General features: G+C 37.3%; 1 protein-coding gene across 2 annotated transcripts; it reads right to left on the bottom strand.

Moving 5' to 3' along the window:
- Positions 1–7,745: 7,745 nt before the first annotated feature.
- On the bottom strand, positions 7,746–16,083 carry LOC118158822 (solute carrier organic anion transporter family member 1A5-like). Of its 2 annotated transcripts, none has more exons than XM_035313511.1 (7): positions 15,961–16,083; positions 15,582–15,723; positions 13,571–13,703; positions 11,551–11,657; positions 8,737–8,883; positions 8,354–8,452; positions 7,746–7,955 (listed from the first exon to the last, which is right to left on the bottom strand). In XM_035313511.1, exons 1-7 carry the CDS (start codon positions 16,066–16,068, stop codon positions 7,810–7,812), a joined length of 882 nt encoding a protein of 293 aa, XP_035169402.1. In that variant the 5' UTR covers positions 16,069–16,083; the 3' UTR covers positions 7,746–7,809. The 2 variants fall into 2 exon arrangements, with proteins under 2 accessions (XP_035169402.1, XP_035169408.1); XM_035313517.1 differs by having other exon boundaries at positions 7,765–7,865.
- Positions 16,084–16,374: the final 291 nt, after the last annotated feature.

The raw sequence follows: 16,374 nt of genomic DNA, 5'->3' as shown, positions 1-16,374 counted from the left end.
TTATTAAATATATGCACTCAGGTGAAAATGGCAAAATTAATCAGCATAAATTCTTTTGTGATAATTGCCCAGCTGCTTTAAAGCTGGTGCTCTGATCCTCTTGGATCTCAAAGAAGATGAAAGAGTATGTCAGAGGCACTGAACTGTCTATTTACATCACCCAACTTCAGGAAATTAATTTAACAAGCAAAGTTAGCTGCCTGGTCCCCTTATGGATTACTCTCTAGGAGAAAGAGAGAGAGCCCTGAAAAGGCAGCTTGGACCACCTGAGTAAAACTTGAGGATATTTATATATTAGCATTCTTCCATAACTGATCTCTGCACAGCATTACAAGGAATCAGTCTGAGGCTGTTAGTTCAACAAGATTTTTCTTCAAAATTCCTACAGTGCTTCCTGAAGGACTAAAAAAGGGTATGAAACATAGTATTTTGGACCAAACTCCATGTTCGGTAACTATATCCTACCTAAATTTCTCCTATAATTTAATTCAAATACTATTTCAACTCTTATATTTTTAAATATACAGTATAGACAGCCATTAAACAGCTGTTATTTTTCCCATGGGGACTTTTACTTTATTTATTTTTATCAGAATTTAGTGTTTTTAGGTCTGTTCTCATGTAAGATTGTAAGTGAATGTAATTATGGTGCCAGAACATTTCTGGTCAAAGGATGTTACATCATTTGTGGCAAAGGTCACACATGGCAAATAAAGCCAATGCCAAAAAAAAAAGTGTTGTGTCAAATTTCTAACACAGGAACAGTTTGCCTACTAGAAAAAGATGAAGAGCATACAATGGTATCTATATGCATTTAATAATATAGCAAGGAGTAGAAATTAATATTAAGTAGAAAATATACCCATATGTGACAATGTCATACACCCTACATGCTCCTTCTCCACCACAAGTCATAGTACCCCACTTCAAGCATGCGGTATCTATCAAAGCTCCAAAATAAATGGGAGATGGAATTCCAGCTAAAAGGGATATTAGCAATGTTTTTGTGAATAACATTTTTTTTTTTTTCTGATTAGCAGATACACTACAGAACCTATGCTGTTTCTCACCTACTCTTATGTCCTGTCCTCTTTCATCATGACCCGTGTTTTCTATATTCTTGATGTTCCCTCTTCTTCCTTATCTACCTACCTTGAACAAAAGATTTTATTTCCTGTTGCAGGAGTACAATATATACATGTTACAATCTGGGCTGTGATTCCTAGCAAAACTCAACATTTTCTCCTATGAGTGGCAGTGACTGTTGTTTTCAGTGAACAGAACAAGAGCAAAAAAATATAAGATGACTTTGAGATGAGTGCCAGATGTAGTCAGCCTATTCCCAAATATAAATAAATGACAAATGAAAGCTGTTCTCATTTTCAATGCTGCCTAGATCCATAATGAATAAATAAATAAATAATAAATAAATATTTTTTTCCTGTTCACAGGCATTCCACAGAAGTAGAGTTCTGTGCCTTGCTCTTATGGGCCCTGGTGTTATCCGTATCTAACTCTACATCAGATCTAACTATTCTTCTAAAGTGTATTAGAACTTTTCTTACCAAATACTCTTGAAGCTAGTTCATGGATACCCACTCCAAATTACTTTTCTTCAGGTTTTAGAGACCTGTATGGTACATTGAACACTGATTAACAGAGGTGATATTAATAACAAATGTTTATCTTTGCTTTTTTCAACCAAAACCTTCATCACATTAGGCCCAAACCACTCTAATTAGCTATTCTCATTAGATGATCGTTACTGAAATTCCTTAATTTGGACTGTCAAATCACAAAAGGAAAAGCTATATTACATTATGTTATGTTATGTTATTATTATAACATATCATAACATATCATAACATATCAAACATTATATCATATTACATTACACTATATTACGTTATCTATTCAGAGATATGCATATCCAACAGCATTTTTCTCATCTGTGGTATATATGTTCTTGATTATCCATAAGTGTTGTATACAAGCATGTGTATTTTCCAGACACATGCCACCATGACTAATAGCAGGCTTCAAATCAAGAAACTGTAAATAAAATATCTTCTGATAACTTGATAAAAATCAAATTTCAGTAAACCAGCTTAAATTAAAAAATATTTTTGTCCTTCTGTAGTCCTGAAACTGCATTCATGGAATCATAGCATCATAGAAACATTAAGGCTGGAAAAGACCTTCTAGGTCATTTGGTCCAACCATCCCCCTACCACCAAAGTCACTCACTAAACCATGTCCCTAAGCACCATGTCCAACCTTTCCTTAAACACTCCTAGGGACGGTGACTCCACCACCTCACTGGGAAACCCATTTAAATGCTTGACTGCTCTTTCTGAGAAGAAAAGTCTCCTAATTTCCAACTTAAACCTCCCCTGGCACAACTTGAGGCTGTTCCCTCTAGTCCTATCACTAATTACCTGAGAGAAGAGGCTGACCCCCAGCTCCCTACACCTTCCTTTCAGGTAGTTGCAGAGAGCAATAAGTCTCCCCTGAACCACCTCTTCTCCAGACTAAACAACCCCAATTCTGTCATTCATATATGCCCGATTTGATCAACTTCTTATTTTTACCTGTTGTATAATTGAGTGTATAATTAATATTAGTCAAATAATTAATATGGATGTTGAATGAGTCTTGATGTGGATATCTTTTTCAATGCACTCTACTGTTTAAAACAGGAACAGAAGGTAGACCTTCTGTTTCATGCAATTAAAGTCTCAATTAAAGTTTCTGTTTCATGCAATTAAAGTCCCAATAACTTAGATAATAAAACTAAAAGGTACCTATTTTTGTTTTGAAAAACTGTGGAGTTCCTGGCTGAGTCTTGAAAAGAAAAATCATTCCAGGTTGCACCTTAAAGAACATACCCTTCATAGGAAACTGTTAGGCCAGCAACTGGTGAAGTGTCACAGACAGTCCAATAGGCAGCAAAGCAGAGAAGGCATTCCAGTAAAGATACCCAAAATGCTATGTGCACAGCATGATAGATATTTATCTTGAATTTCTTCATGAATAAGCCTCCAAAAAAATACCCAACACATAAAACTGGTAAGTTGTAAACACCTATTTAAACAAGTTAAATGTCCATGTTAAAATAAAGAAGACCATCAGAACTACTCATAAGTGAAGACTGTGTTTGGCAAAGATTCACACAGTGCCCATGAATGAATAATGAAACAGCCAGCAATGGTACTCTACTAGTTCACTTGAACATCCAGAACATTTTCTGAGGTCAACAGCATCTGTGAACTGCTTGAAGAACTGGAGGGTTGGACTGAAATGATTCAATAGAAAATTGCAGGCTACAGTTGCAATCTAGTTCCAGCACACACCACACACACGCTCACAAACCAGGGTTTCAATACAGACTGCCTAGGTAAGAGAGAAACAGAGGAGGAAGAGACGCACACCTAGGACATGTCGTGGAAAGAAGGAACGGACATCAAGTTTTGGTATGAGATTACTGAATGTATGCTCACTCTTCTTTGCTGTTTTATACTTTATAAAGCAAAGGGTGACTGAAAGACATTCAGGAACTAGTTTTACAGAATGTTGATTCTGTCACTGTCCTTGACTGTTGGTGGACACAGACAGTGTGAGGGAAGGGAAAGACTATTTAATGTGACAGGATCCTCCAAAAGTACTGTATATTTCAATACAGAAAGCAGCCTGTCTGGGAAAACAAAACAAACAAACAAACAAACAAACAAACAAAAAAACAAAAAACAAAAACACAAGCAGACAAACACACAACAACAGCAACAAAAACAGCAACAAAACAAACAAACAAACAAAACAATGCAAAGTCAGTGCAACAAAGAAAGGATGTATGATAGTTTTATGCCTTTGGATGCACAGCTTCAAAATACTGGTAACAGGATAATAGTAATACTCATAAGGTCTGGGACATTCTGTGTTGCAGGGTTTAAAGAAATTTTGTGGCTAGTGTGAAAGACTACCACTGAGTTAAGGAACAGAAGTATGGCTAGATGTATTTTAAGATGATTCTTCTATAATGATTAGATAAATACTAATCTAATTAAGCCACTGCAGTTAAACAAGAGGACACTGAGAATTTAAGAACTGAAAAAATTGAGCTATAGGAAGGCTCCTACAGTTCTGGAATATTTGCTTATTACCCCAACTACTTGTCATTAATATTTGCAAATGTACAACACCTCATTCTCACTCATCAGAAAAAGACAAGCTGATAAAGAGACATAAAAAGACAGATATTTGGTCAGTGCTTTCTTTCCATGGAGTTCTGTATATGGAAGAGGATTTTATGGTTTCAGAAGGCCCAAGATCAATATCAGAAGAGTGGAGATAATAGAAAGTGTTGAAGATTGCTGGCAATTTTATCTGTTCATACATTCAACCCATCTGTGTCTTAAGAGTGCTAGCAGTGTTATTTACATGCGCATGAAATCTACTCTCTATTTTATATTTTTAAATCAAGATAATATAAATATTGATCCCACACACACTCTTGGTGTAAATTAACATAATCTCTTTGAGATGAGTGGTGCAAGTTTGACATCAGCTGAACTTTCTGGGCCAGTTCAAAGATGGGAAGGGGATTATTAAATTCTGCACAGAAAATTAGAAAGTCCTTAACAGGAAATGCAGGATTATTTATAATTGTTTGGTAGTGTGGAATCTATAGAAGCATTTTACCTTAACATGCATATGTGCGCATGTACACATGAACATAAATATATATATATAAATACAGGTAGAACAGAATGAAGCAAACGTACCAATTAAAAAGATGGCATCTGATGCAGATTTTACAAATTGCTGTTCCAAATATTAGTTATGAAGGATACCATGCCATTGAAGGCACTGAACTGTAGCACAGTTATGCATATAAATAACATATAAACTAGGTTGTAAAACAAAGCCTTGAGGAATGGGATGAAATCTGGAATGAAATAATGTAATGAGCTAGTGTAATGCTTTATAAAATGAATCATCCATAGCTCAGTGTCCCTGAAAGGGAAAGAAGGGAACAACTGTGGTCCTTAACTGGATCAGGCTAATTCTTTTGCTTTGCCAGACACCACAGGTCAAGGATTACTTGCTTAGTTCAGGCTACCCCAACATATTCCTTTTACACAGAGATAAACTCACTCAAATCACACACACATACACACACACGAGGCTGCTGCTTATAAAAATCACACTAATAATTTGATAGTAAAAGTTTCAGGAAACATTTTAGCTGTTCAGTAACTGAACTTTGCACTTAAAGATTTGCAGCAACAGCTACTTCCCCACCGTTCCTACTCCTTTCCTGCACGTGCTAGGCAAAGAGAGTACAAAGGGGAAGATGTGCAAACACACCAGATACCTGTGACTACATGCCACAGAGATGGGATTTGGTTATTGCTACTGTTAGCAATGGGAAAGAAAATGCCCAAAGAGGGAATTGATTGCAGGTATTCTCACTATATACTCAAAGTCTGCATCTTCCAGTCTTCAGCCAAGTAAAATTCTGAGAAGCTAATTGTGATGGTTTTACTCGAGTGGGCAGCCGAGCTCCACCACAACCACTCTCTCACTCCTCCCCTCCTCAAAGAGGAAGGGGGAGAAAAGACAACACAAAGAGCTCGAGGTTTGAGATGAGAATGATTTAATTAAGGAAAGGGGAATGGGGAGAAAGAGAAACAAAAGAAACAACAAGGCCGCGCGGAAGCACAGAGAGAAAGAAAAAAAAAAAGTTATTCTCTACTTCCCATCAACGAGCGATGTTCGGCCACGTCCCGGGAAGCAGGGCCTCAAAACGCGTACCGGTTGTTCAGGAGAGACCCTCCCCCATGAGAGCCCCCCTTTTATTGCTCAGTGTGACATCAGGTGTTATGGAATATCCCTTTGGTTGGTTTAGGTCGGCTGCCCTGGTGATGTCCCCTCCCCATCAATTGCCCACCCCCAGCCTGCTGGCTCTTGGGGGCCTGGAAGGAGTTCTGATGTTGTGCCAGCACTATGCAGCAATAGACACAACACTGGAGTGATACCAGTGCTGTTCCAGCTATGAGTGCAGAGCACAGCACTGTGTGGGCTGCTGCATGGAAAGGTGACTCCATCCCAGACAGACCCAACACACTAATTTACACAGGTCTTATCTCTGAGCAATGCCTATTAAGTTAGGATCTGTACCATTAGAAAAAGAACCAACAACAATTACAATTTCTCTTTGTCTAACATTCTCTATTTATTAATGAGATGAGATGAGATGAGATGAGATGAGATGAGATGAGATGAGATGAGATGAGATGAGATGAGATGAGATGAGAAGACTTCTGAAAATTGTATAAATAAAAAGTAGAATTATCAAGCAAGATGAAAAGGTTAAGTCCCATCACACTTTGTATTTTTCCAATCTGTTTGTTAAATTAAAGGTATAATTAATATATACACACTGTCATATAATAATAAAACCACGTATGACTTATACTGTTCACATAAGACACAGATATGTCTAATCCCAGTGTCACTGTTCAATTTTGCAGGAAGAAATAACAAAATCTGGGAGTGAAAATTTCACCAAATGAAAAAGTAAAGGATCTTTAAATATAGACAAGAATGTGCACAAGTTTATGACAACCATTAAGATACACTTTCTTTCATCATTAGATTGTTGTTGATTACAATTAGAAAACTTATAGCTTTGAAATTATCTTTTTTATGACCTTGTGGTAGTTTAAAAGCAATACCTCATTGATTAAATAGGTTTTAGTTCATGCTTCCCTTTAGTTAATGATCTGAAAAGGTATTATCCTGATTTACACATAAAATCATGCTGAAAAGCATGTGGCATTCACTAGGATATGTGTGTTTAAGTAGAATTAAATTAAGAATTAAGAATTAAAGAAATAAATTAAGAATGAGAAGAAATAAATTAAGAATTAAAGAAATAAGAATTAAGAATTAAGAAACTGCAGAAAAACATAAACTTCTGTAAAACAGTGACCATAATTCATTGAAAGCAGGCACCATTTAGTGCCTGCACCTGGAGAGGTAGATAGTACTCAGCACTTACTTTCTGAAAATGAAGATTTTGTCAAGGGGCCCTGAACTGGGCATACAGAATCATGAGAGTACTCTGAAGAAAGTAACCTTTGACATTTTTTACATAATTTATAAACTTATAATTTATAAACTTATGTTTCAACTAGAGCATACAGACACACACACACAAACTAAGATAAAAAATACTTCCTACAGGTATAGCTTCCCAGGTATATAGATCTGGAAAAAAAACATAGATGTGAATGTTGCAAATAGCAACATGAATAAATGTAAGTCAAACAGATCCCTGTTCAATGGTCATTAAATGTTTGAGTTACTTAAGCATCTGACTATTCCCCTTTGGGTCTTTAAGTTCGACTCAAGAAGTGCACAAGATGTGCTGGTTTTCTGCTTTTCTGCACAGTGGATGTGAGGTATAAGCAACTTGTCCAAAGCTCACTGAAGTTAAATATTCTTAACCAGATTTCAGTGCATTAATCTTCTGTAAGAAAGAAAAGCTTCAGATCCACATACACCTGAAATACAGGAGGGAGAAAGGGATGAATTCAGATCCTGAATCTATGAAATTAGCTTTCTGCCTATGTGAAAAGCCATTCTAAATCCTTGCCCAAATTATTTGTACTACAGAGAGTAGAAAACTAGAGTATGCATTTCATGCCTTGGACACACTTGTATTGAAAAAAAAAGTCTCTTTGTCTTCCTTTTTTTTTAATTTTCTTGCAATAGTACTACCCTCTTTTTACACATCTCCTCAGGTTAATTGGTTTCTCCTTCCTTCACAAGTGACTTGGGCAAAAACCAAAAAGGTACTCCTGCAAGAAGATTCAGTGCTGCACAAATCAAAATTCCCAGCCACCACGCTCCAACCCAGCGGGTATCAGTAGCTGTTATAGTTACATCCCCTAAAATAAACAAACAAATGGCATCTCATATTAATTCAGAAACATTTTTTGCTGTCATAGTGTGTTTTCCTAGTCATCTCTGACATGCAATTTATTAAAAGGATTTTAAAGATTCTTAAAATGAATCTGATAAAAGAGAACAAATATTCTCCAGGCTTCTTTTCTAATACTGCTAATTTTTCTGGCAAATTTCAACGTTTTGTGTTAAATTAAGTCAAACCCTTTCTTATGTTAAGCCAGATGATAGAATCATTCATCAAATAATTTATATGTTGATTCATTTATGTATGCGTGAACTCAAGCCTTTTATCGGGTTAAATATAATATGCAGACTTTCCATTCTAAAAGAAACAACCAGCAAACAAAAATGAATATTCATAATAATATATATCCAGTACCTGGATCTACTGATTCCAGATCAACAAACAGTTCTGCACAGAATGATGCCAACAATAAACCAACAAAGGGGCCAATTATTGTTGCTGTGTGTAGACAACCTAGAATATGAAAAGGAGAAAATACACAAAATCAGAACCCAGACGTAATTATTTTCTTGAAATTGTTATAAAAGGTTAGGATAGCTTTACTGAATAGACATTTATGGCTAAAAATGGCCTCATTTCAACAAATTCACCTCAACAAATAGTTAAATTACAAGTTCTACACTATCATTATTTCAATAAGTCAGTAGCTCCTTTCTTCTTTCCTCTTCACTTTTGTTAATATTCATGTTAGTTTTTAATTTTCATGTTAGTTTGGTTAGCAGATAGGTTAGATTTACCCAGGTAGAAAGGCGAATTCTCTGTTTTGGCAAAATCCTCCAAATATGAAATGCTTAAAGGCATGATGGGAGTTTCACCCATTCCTCGCACTATGTTTCCAACCATCACAAATATCCACAGCAAGTACCCAGACTCCTTTACACACTCTGCAAATAGAATAAGAAGCCAGATTTAATGTTTTAGTTCTAACTACTAATTATGTTCTAGAGATTAAGACGAAGAATTGACTAACAGCTTAAACTTTGATCGGTATATCTGTCCTACAAAATATGGAAATAAATTATTGCAAAGGCTCCAGATCTGAAAGAAGCTGTTGCACTTGCTAGAGCAGAATTTAAATCCCTTCCATCTCCATTCCACACCTTTTCCTACCACCTGAAAGCCTAATCACTGCATAAGCTAGGTCCTTTCCTGTGTTCATTTCCCTCATTAAAACTGCTGTTGTCAGGGGAGATAAAACAGCCAAACAATCAAAATGAAGATCCACAGCAACATGTCTGACCATCCTGCTGAATCTATCTGGGGATCTAGCTCTCATTCTTCATGTTTGTCCTCCTGTATAACTCAGTAGTGTGTTGCACCACAGTCATTTTTGTCCCACATCAGGAGCTAAGAGATCTTGGTTGTTTTCTTTCTCTCCCTAAACTTGGATTTCTTCATCCCATACAGTTTTCTTAAGATTCAACTCTCTTCCATGGTCCACTTTGTCACCCTGATACTTGGCAGTGCCAATTTGCTAATAAAGAAAAGCAGATTTTGTTAACAGTAACTGATGACTGCATGAAATGAAAGCATCTCTGATTAGAGACCAAGTCTGTACTGATAACAGATTGCTGTCAGCAAACATGGGTGAAGCAATCCACATGCAAGTGTGGTCAAATTCAAACCAGTTTTTGCATTGTAAAGGAGATGGGCTTGTGCATATGAACATCATAGTTTTGCTTGTCCAAAAACTAACAGGGAAAGAACTAAGTCAACCAAGCATAGCCATAGACATGAGGACCTATGAGTTCTAGGGTCTACATAGGCAGTGAAGGGCTGTATAATTTAGAAAAAAAAATGCTTTACCTATCGATACTTTATTTTGTGCACTTATAAAATGAAGAAAATTTTATATTTTATATATTTTATATTTTCAAATGAAAATTTGAAATCTTCAAATGAAAAATTAATATTAAGTGCTATTAGGCATACCCTTTTCTTAACTGTTCATTGTGAAGATGGAAAAATTTATGCCTAAAGTGACATGCAGTCATGGAACACTTGGAGGCCACATCCAAGTAGAGACAGAAAGCAACAGTACAATATCGCTATGGTTGATGTCACTGGGTACATACAATATTACAGCAGTGTGATTCTGCTTCAGCACACATTGATGGAACACAAAATATAACAATGAACTGTGAAATTCATTTCACCTAACTTTTGCCATCTACGTCACTTAAGCCTCCAACAGTCAGTAGGTTCAACCAGGAGGTACTCTGACCCAACCTATAACAGAGAGAATGAATGTCCTTACAGCAAGGGACACTGTCTGCAAAGACTCTGTAGTCTCCTTTGATGAATTATCAAGGGAGTCTAGAAAGACAGTTCAGACTAAAGGCTTCCTTTGGAGGAAGATTAATCCCATCCTCAAAGTGAGGATTTTGTGTATGATTATGTAATTGTTGTCTCTGACTCTTCTGTCTTCAGAGTAGTTACTTTTATAATATATTATTTCATATACTATTGCTAGTGCACAGGCATGTTTCAGTCTCCCAGATAAGTTTCAGTATAGTTAATGTTATTTTCTCTTTTCTTTAAAAAGACATGGGAGCTATTTTTTTTTGCTTTATCTCTATTTCTCTTTCTTTTATTCCTCATGTGGTGCAACAAAATATATACATATGGAAAGACAGAGAGAATCATAGAATCATAGCATATCCTGAGTTGGACGGAACTCAAAAGGATCATCGAGTCCAACTCCTGGGTCCACACAGGACCACCCAAAAATCAGACCCTATGTCTGAGAGTGTTGTCCAAACACTTCCTGAACTCTGGCAGGCTCGGTGCCATGACCACTGCCCTGAGGAGCCTGTCCCAGTGCCTGACCATAGAATCATAGAATCACAGAATAGTCTAGGTTGGAAGAGACCTCCAAGATCACCGAGTCCAACCTCTGACCTAACACTAACAAGTCCTCCACTAAACCATATCCCTAAGCTCTACATCTAAACATCTTTTAAAGACCTCCAGGGATGGTGACTCAACCACTTCCCTGGGCAGCCTTTTCCAGTGACTAAAATACTAAAATACTAAAATACTCCCAGTGGAGAACCTTTTCCTAACATCCAGACTGAACCTCCCTGATGCAGCTTCATGCCATGCCCTCAGGTCCTATCTCTGATAACCAGAGAGAAGAGATCAGCACCTTCCCCCTCCTCCTCATGAGGAAGCTGTAAGTTGTGATGAGGTCTTCCCTCAGTCTCCTCTTCTCCAGGCTGAACAAACCAAGTGGCTTTAGCTGCTCCTCACATGTCTTTTCCTTTCCTTTATGTCTTTTTTTAATACTGTGGTGCCCAAAACTGCACACAGTACTTGAGGTGATGATGCACTGGCACGGAGTAGAATTGAACAACACTTCCCTTGACTGGCCAGTAATGCTGTGCTTAAAGGACACCAGGATATGTAAATTTCCTGACCTCTACTTTTTATGCCTGCAAATGTACCAATCAAAAGTGGAACCCTGGAAAAAAAATGCTAATAAAAAATTCTATTTACTTAAACACTATAAAAACTGAGGAAAAAGTAATAGTAGACTTGGGAAGTCATACCTGTTGATGGTTCTTCTGTAGGTAAAGAGAACAAGCTTTGATTAAAAAAACACAGAGGCATGACTGAAGAATTCTCCAATGGTGAAATGCTGCTTTCAATATGATACCTGTTTGAATCAAAGTAAATCATGTACAGATTAAGAGCAAATATATCAGAACAACCTCTTAAATCTGTTCTTCATTTATGAAGCTACTTTTAAGAAGGTATGCAGCTATAGCAAGAAGGAAATTCACTTCAAAAGTTAACTCAGCATTTGTAACAAACCAAAGTAGGAAGAAAGAATTGTAGCAAGGGATCAACACAGTGTTGGGATAGGTATCTAGTATCTACCATAACTGTGTAACAGATGCTTCAGGAGATGATGAAATACCCCGCTGAAGCCCCTCATATCATCTTATAAGATGATATGAGAAGAATAAGAATATTCTTCTTACATTCTAATCCAATTTACACCCTAAGCAGAGGGTACCACCAAGACTGTCAGAGCCAGAGCCATACCACATTGGACATAACAAGATTAGAGGGCTGTTTTCCTCAAAAAAAAAAAAAAATAAAATAAAAATAAAAAAAAATCCTCACTGATTAGAATATAGACAAGCCTAAATTATTATTTTGTTAAGCCAAGCAAAAATAGCGAAAAAGTGGTTAATGAATCCCTGTGGTCTGTAAAGGCCTTGGCAACACAGGAATCAGATATGATCTGTCATCCAGACTCCAGACCAAAGAGACTGAAAAATCCATCTAAAAATCATCTTGTGTTGCCCCTACAAGCAGATAAGATGTAGTAGCATAATGTGACAGTATCACAGACCACTGTTTCTTAAGAAAGTCTATGCAAGAGGTAGCACGAGAAGCAAGGCAAGGCACAGCAAGGCAAGACAAGGAAAGGTGCCCTGCACAAGAGTGACTGTCCTGCGGAATGATTACTGACATTTGAAGCCATCTCATAAGCAAAACAAAACAAGCTGGTGTACAACTGTCTTACCATACTCATGTTCAACAATATCTATTTCATTAAGCAATCCTATTCCAGTAGGAGGCAATGGAATTAAGGCATGTAAGGACCACAGAAGCTGCTGTGAACTAACCAAATATGGTGGTTTCACACTAATGGCTAGCTTAACTCCACCATGCCACTCTTTCACTCCACCTCCTCAAAAGTACAGTGAGAGAAAATATGATGATAAAATAACTCATGGGTTGAGATTAGTACAGGCAGATAAATCACCAATTATGTCTTAAGCAAAACAGACTCAGCATAGGAAGATTAATAAAATTTATTGCCTATTACTAGCAGACTAAAGCAGTCAGAACTAAAAGCAAACTAAAACACCTTCCTCCCCATCCATCCTCTTTCACTTTCTCCCCTGACTAGCACAGGGGAACATGGAGTGGAGGTTGCAGTCAGTCGCTAACAATTTCTCTCCGCCACTCCTTCACGGTCACTCTCTGCCCCTGCTCCATATGGGGTCCCTCTCATGGGATGATGTCCTTCCCGAACTGAGCCTGTGGGGGCTTCACACAGGCAGTAGCTCTTCAAGAACTGCTGCAACATGAGTCCATACCACAGGATCCATCCATCAGGCGCAAACTGCTCCAGCACGGGTCCCCCATGGGCAGCAGCTCCCCCCCAGGCCCCCTGCTCCTGCGTGGGCTCCTCTCCACAGGCTGCAGCTCTGGCCCAGGGCCTGCTCCTGCGGGGGCTCTCCAAGGGCTGCAGCCTCCTCCAGGCCACATCCACCTGATCCACCGGAGGCTCCTCCACAGGCTGCAGCATGGAGATCTGCTCCGTGTGGGACCCATGGGCTGCAGGGGAACAGCCTGCTCCACCAGGAGCCTCTCCACAGGCCACAGGGAACTTCTGCTCCGTGCCTGGAGCAACCCCTGCCCTTCTTCTGCACTGACCTTGGGGTCTGCAGGGCTGGTTCTCTACATTTTCTCAATTTTCTTTCCCAGCAGCTGTTGTGCAGCCCTCCTACTACCAGAACCTTGCCACATAGGCCCAATACACCAAAACACCTTCCAATTAAGAAATGAGGAAGTGATATCAAAAGACAACCAAATGACAGAACAGTGCAGCCCAAAGCAATTATTCTGGGTCTGTGAAGCTTTCCTCCAGAATAACTCACAAATGCTATAAGAAGCAAGTTACCTGAAAAAAGAACCTGAATCGTGTTTACAAACCAAGGCAATATTTTACATTTTAAAGTCCAATGCAGTTTTGTTTGTATCTTGTTAGCTCAACATCCTTTACTTCTCTTTTGTAAAAACTGTAACTAGACAGGGAACTCACTAAGCAATGCAGTAATTCCTTTCTAATTGTGGTTTTCTTCTGGAAGAGTTACACCACATGGGAAATACATAAGAATAGAAGTCAGTATGAAAAAGAAATTGTGGTGGAAGACAAAACTTTTGACTGCACCTATGTAGAGAAGAAATTTCTCACTACTTTACATAAAGGCAAGATCCAGAGCTACAGAATAACAGTTGCTTTGGGAAGTTATTCTCCTAGGATACTCTATTTTGCAACCTGTGGAAAATACTAATACACATGAGATGAATACCAAGAAAAGAGTTAAATTTATTAAATTGATATTATTTTCAGTAATAGTTAAAGAGGAATAAAAACAATAGATCTTGTACCTAGCCCTATTTAAAAATACAACTGAGCTAAAAAATTCCTCCACTTTCACTTCTGAATCAGTTGATTTGCTATACTCTTTGTTACTGTTGTGCAGCTAAGCGAAGACTCGAGCCTCATGTTAGGAATCAGGTCCCACAACAGTAACAATTTACTAATTGTACAACTACTCTTTTTTTTTTTTTTTTTTTTTTTATTTCTATAAAATTTTTTAATAAATTATTAAAAAAAAAAATATTTTTTTTTTTTTTTTTTTTTTTTTCATGTCTATGACTTGTGAGCATAATGCTCTAAAAGAAGATATATTATTTTTTTTTTGTACATATGATTGCTAGAGAGACTTCACTGAACCAGTAACTTAAATGACACTTAAATACATATACTCATAGAATTCTCATAATTAACCTATCTCTGGCACATGCATATATTTTTAATCTTTTTAAATATTAATATGATTATTCACAGGTACTTTTACATCTTTGGAGATAAGAAAGACACAATTTGCTATAGAAAAGTGTGTATGAAAGGATAATTTATTTAAAATATTACTCTTTTACATACCACATCATTAATCTTGGCTATTTAATGTTTCTTAAAGACTCCTTCTTATCAAAAGCAATAATATATTCTGGGTATACAGTCTTTTTTTGATTCTATGATTCTATGATTTTTTCGTACCTTATAGCTGCCTCATCAGACTGTTTTGCAGGCAGCAGCATGGTGTCATGAATAGTTTCTTCTATTTGTACACACAGATACAGAAGACCAGGGAAGGGGATGAAAAGAGCCTTGCTCTCCTACACACATCCTCTGAGGGTCTCTACTTATATGGATCTGATGCTATAAAGTCTTTTGTTTGGCTTCTGTGGCAACAGCAAGACATTACCTGTCATTTGGCAGTAAAGCTTACTGATAGGAGGGGCACTGACAGTAAAACTGGAAACTTTCTTTACAGTTGTACAGGTATGAAAAATTAAAATACTCCTGAATTTGAGTAAGGAGGCAATCCACTCCAACCAACTTTGAGGTTGTTAAAGTAACTGTAAAAGTGCTAATATGACCTTATATTCTGAGTTTATAAAATCATTCTATTTTGTTAGTCAATTAGAAAGCTTATAATATATTTCTGTTTTGTTAGTTGTTCTGTCATACTGTAAGAGAGTGCAAAAATGAGCTGAACCAGCCTTTAATCCTAAACATCCTCAATTAAGCTGTCCTGTTTGTTTCCAAGACACTAAATATATAAGTACCAGCGGAGACAGTAGAAGAAAGTTGGTCATTTTGCTGTCACATACAGCAATTGGCAGATTAATACAGACAGGAGAGTCACTAATACATGCTCAGCCATAATAATTTCAAGGAATAACAAATAATAAAGTGTTTGCTTACCAGTTTCAAAGCTTCCATTAATGATCCCCACTAAAGAAGCTGGAATATTAAATTGTTTCTCTATCTGTGTATACATGCTGTTAATGTAAGTACCAGACATTGTTTTACCAACAAATGCAAGTGATAGCACCAGTGGAAATACCTAGGAAGGAAAAAGAAGAGTACATAAAGAATTCAAAATTATATGTTTAGGAATTTACAACATTGTTTACCCACCAAAAACATGCTTCTGGGTTAAACAATTTAATAGTCCCAATACTCTGATATGTGAATAGAACGTAAACAGAAATGTTCAAATCCCATCAGCTGTCTTTGTGCACAGACTTATGGCTTCACTAAACCAAAAAAAAAAAAAATGAGGAAAGATTTTGTTCTTCACCTTCTCCCAGTCACCAACATTGTCTTCAGAAACTTTAAATCCCACTTCCCTGGTCAAGACAGGTATGGCACAACCTCTCCCACCGTGTGCCTGCTGCAAGGTTGCCATCTTCAGGAGTGCACAACGTCTGCAGCCAGAAGAAAAAAGACAGGTGTGCTGGATGCAGGGATCTTCACCCTCTTTGCTCATCTGAATGACAGAATTCTTGCAGGATTAAGATCGTCGCCTTTGATAGAATTACTTGGTTGAGTAGCTGCTATCCTTTCTCAGTAGAGGTCATGAGACCATTTCAAACATAAACAGTAAATGTGTTCTCTTTTCTACAATAACCTGGTAATAATTGACAGTGGGGAAAAAAAAAGAATATATGCAGCAGTATTCAAGTCCTTTTAACTTAAGGGTTACTCAAATAAA

Source organism: Oxyura jamaicensis, chromosome 1 (assembly GCF_011077185.1).
Source record: "Oxyura jamaicensis isolate SHBP4307 breed ruddy duck chromosome 1, BPBGC_Ojam_1.0, whole genome shotgun sequence".
Classification (NCBI taxonomy): Eukaryota; Metazoa; Chordata; class Aves; order Anseriformes; family Anatidae; genus Oxyura; species Oxyura jamaicensis.
Note: the sequence above shows the minus strand (reverse complement) of the source record. Positions and strands in the feature narration are given on the sequence as shown.

Bases quoted from the DNA above. Each gene is read 5' to 3' on its own strand.
- LOC118158822 (XM_035313511.1), bottom strand. From the start codon at position 16,068: ATGGCAACCTTGCAGCAGGCACACGGTGGGAGAGGTTGTGCCATACCT. The intron at 8,453-8,736 runs GTAAATCTAACC...TTCATATTCTAG, and splicing joins GAATTCGCCTTTCTACCTGG to GTTGTCTACACACAGCAACA. The intron at 7,956-8,353 runs GTACTGGATATA...TGTTTATTTTAG, and splicing joins TCTGGAATCAGTAGATCCAG to GGGATGTAACTATAACAGCT.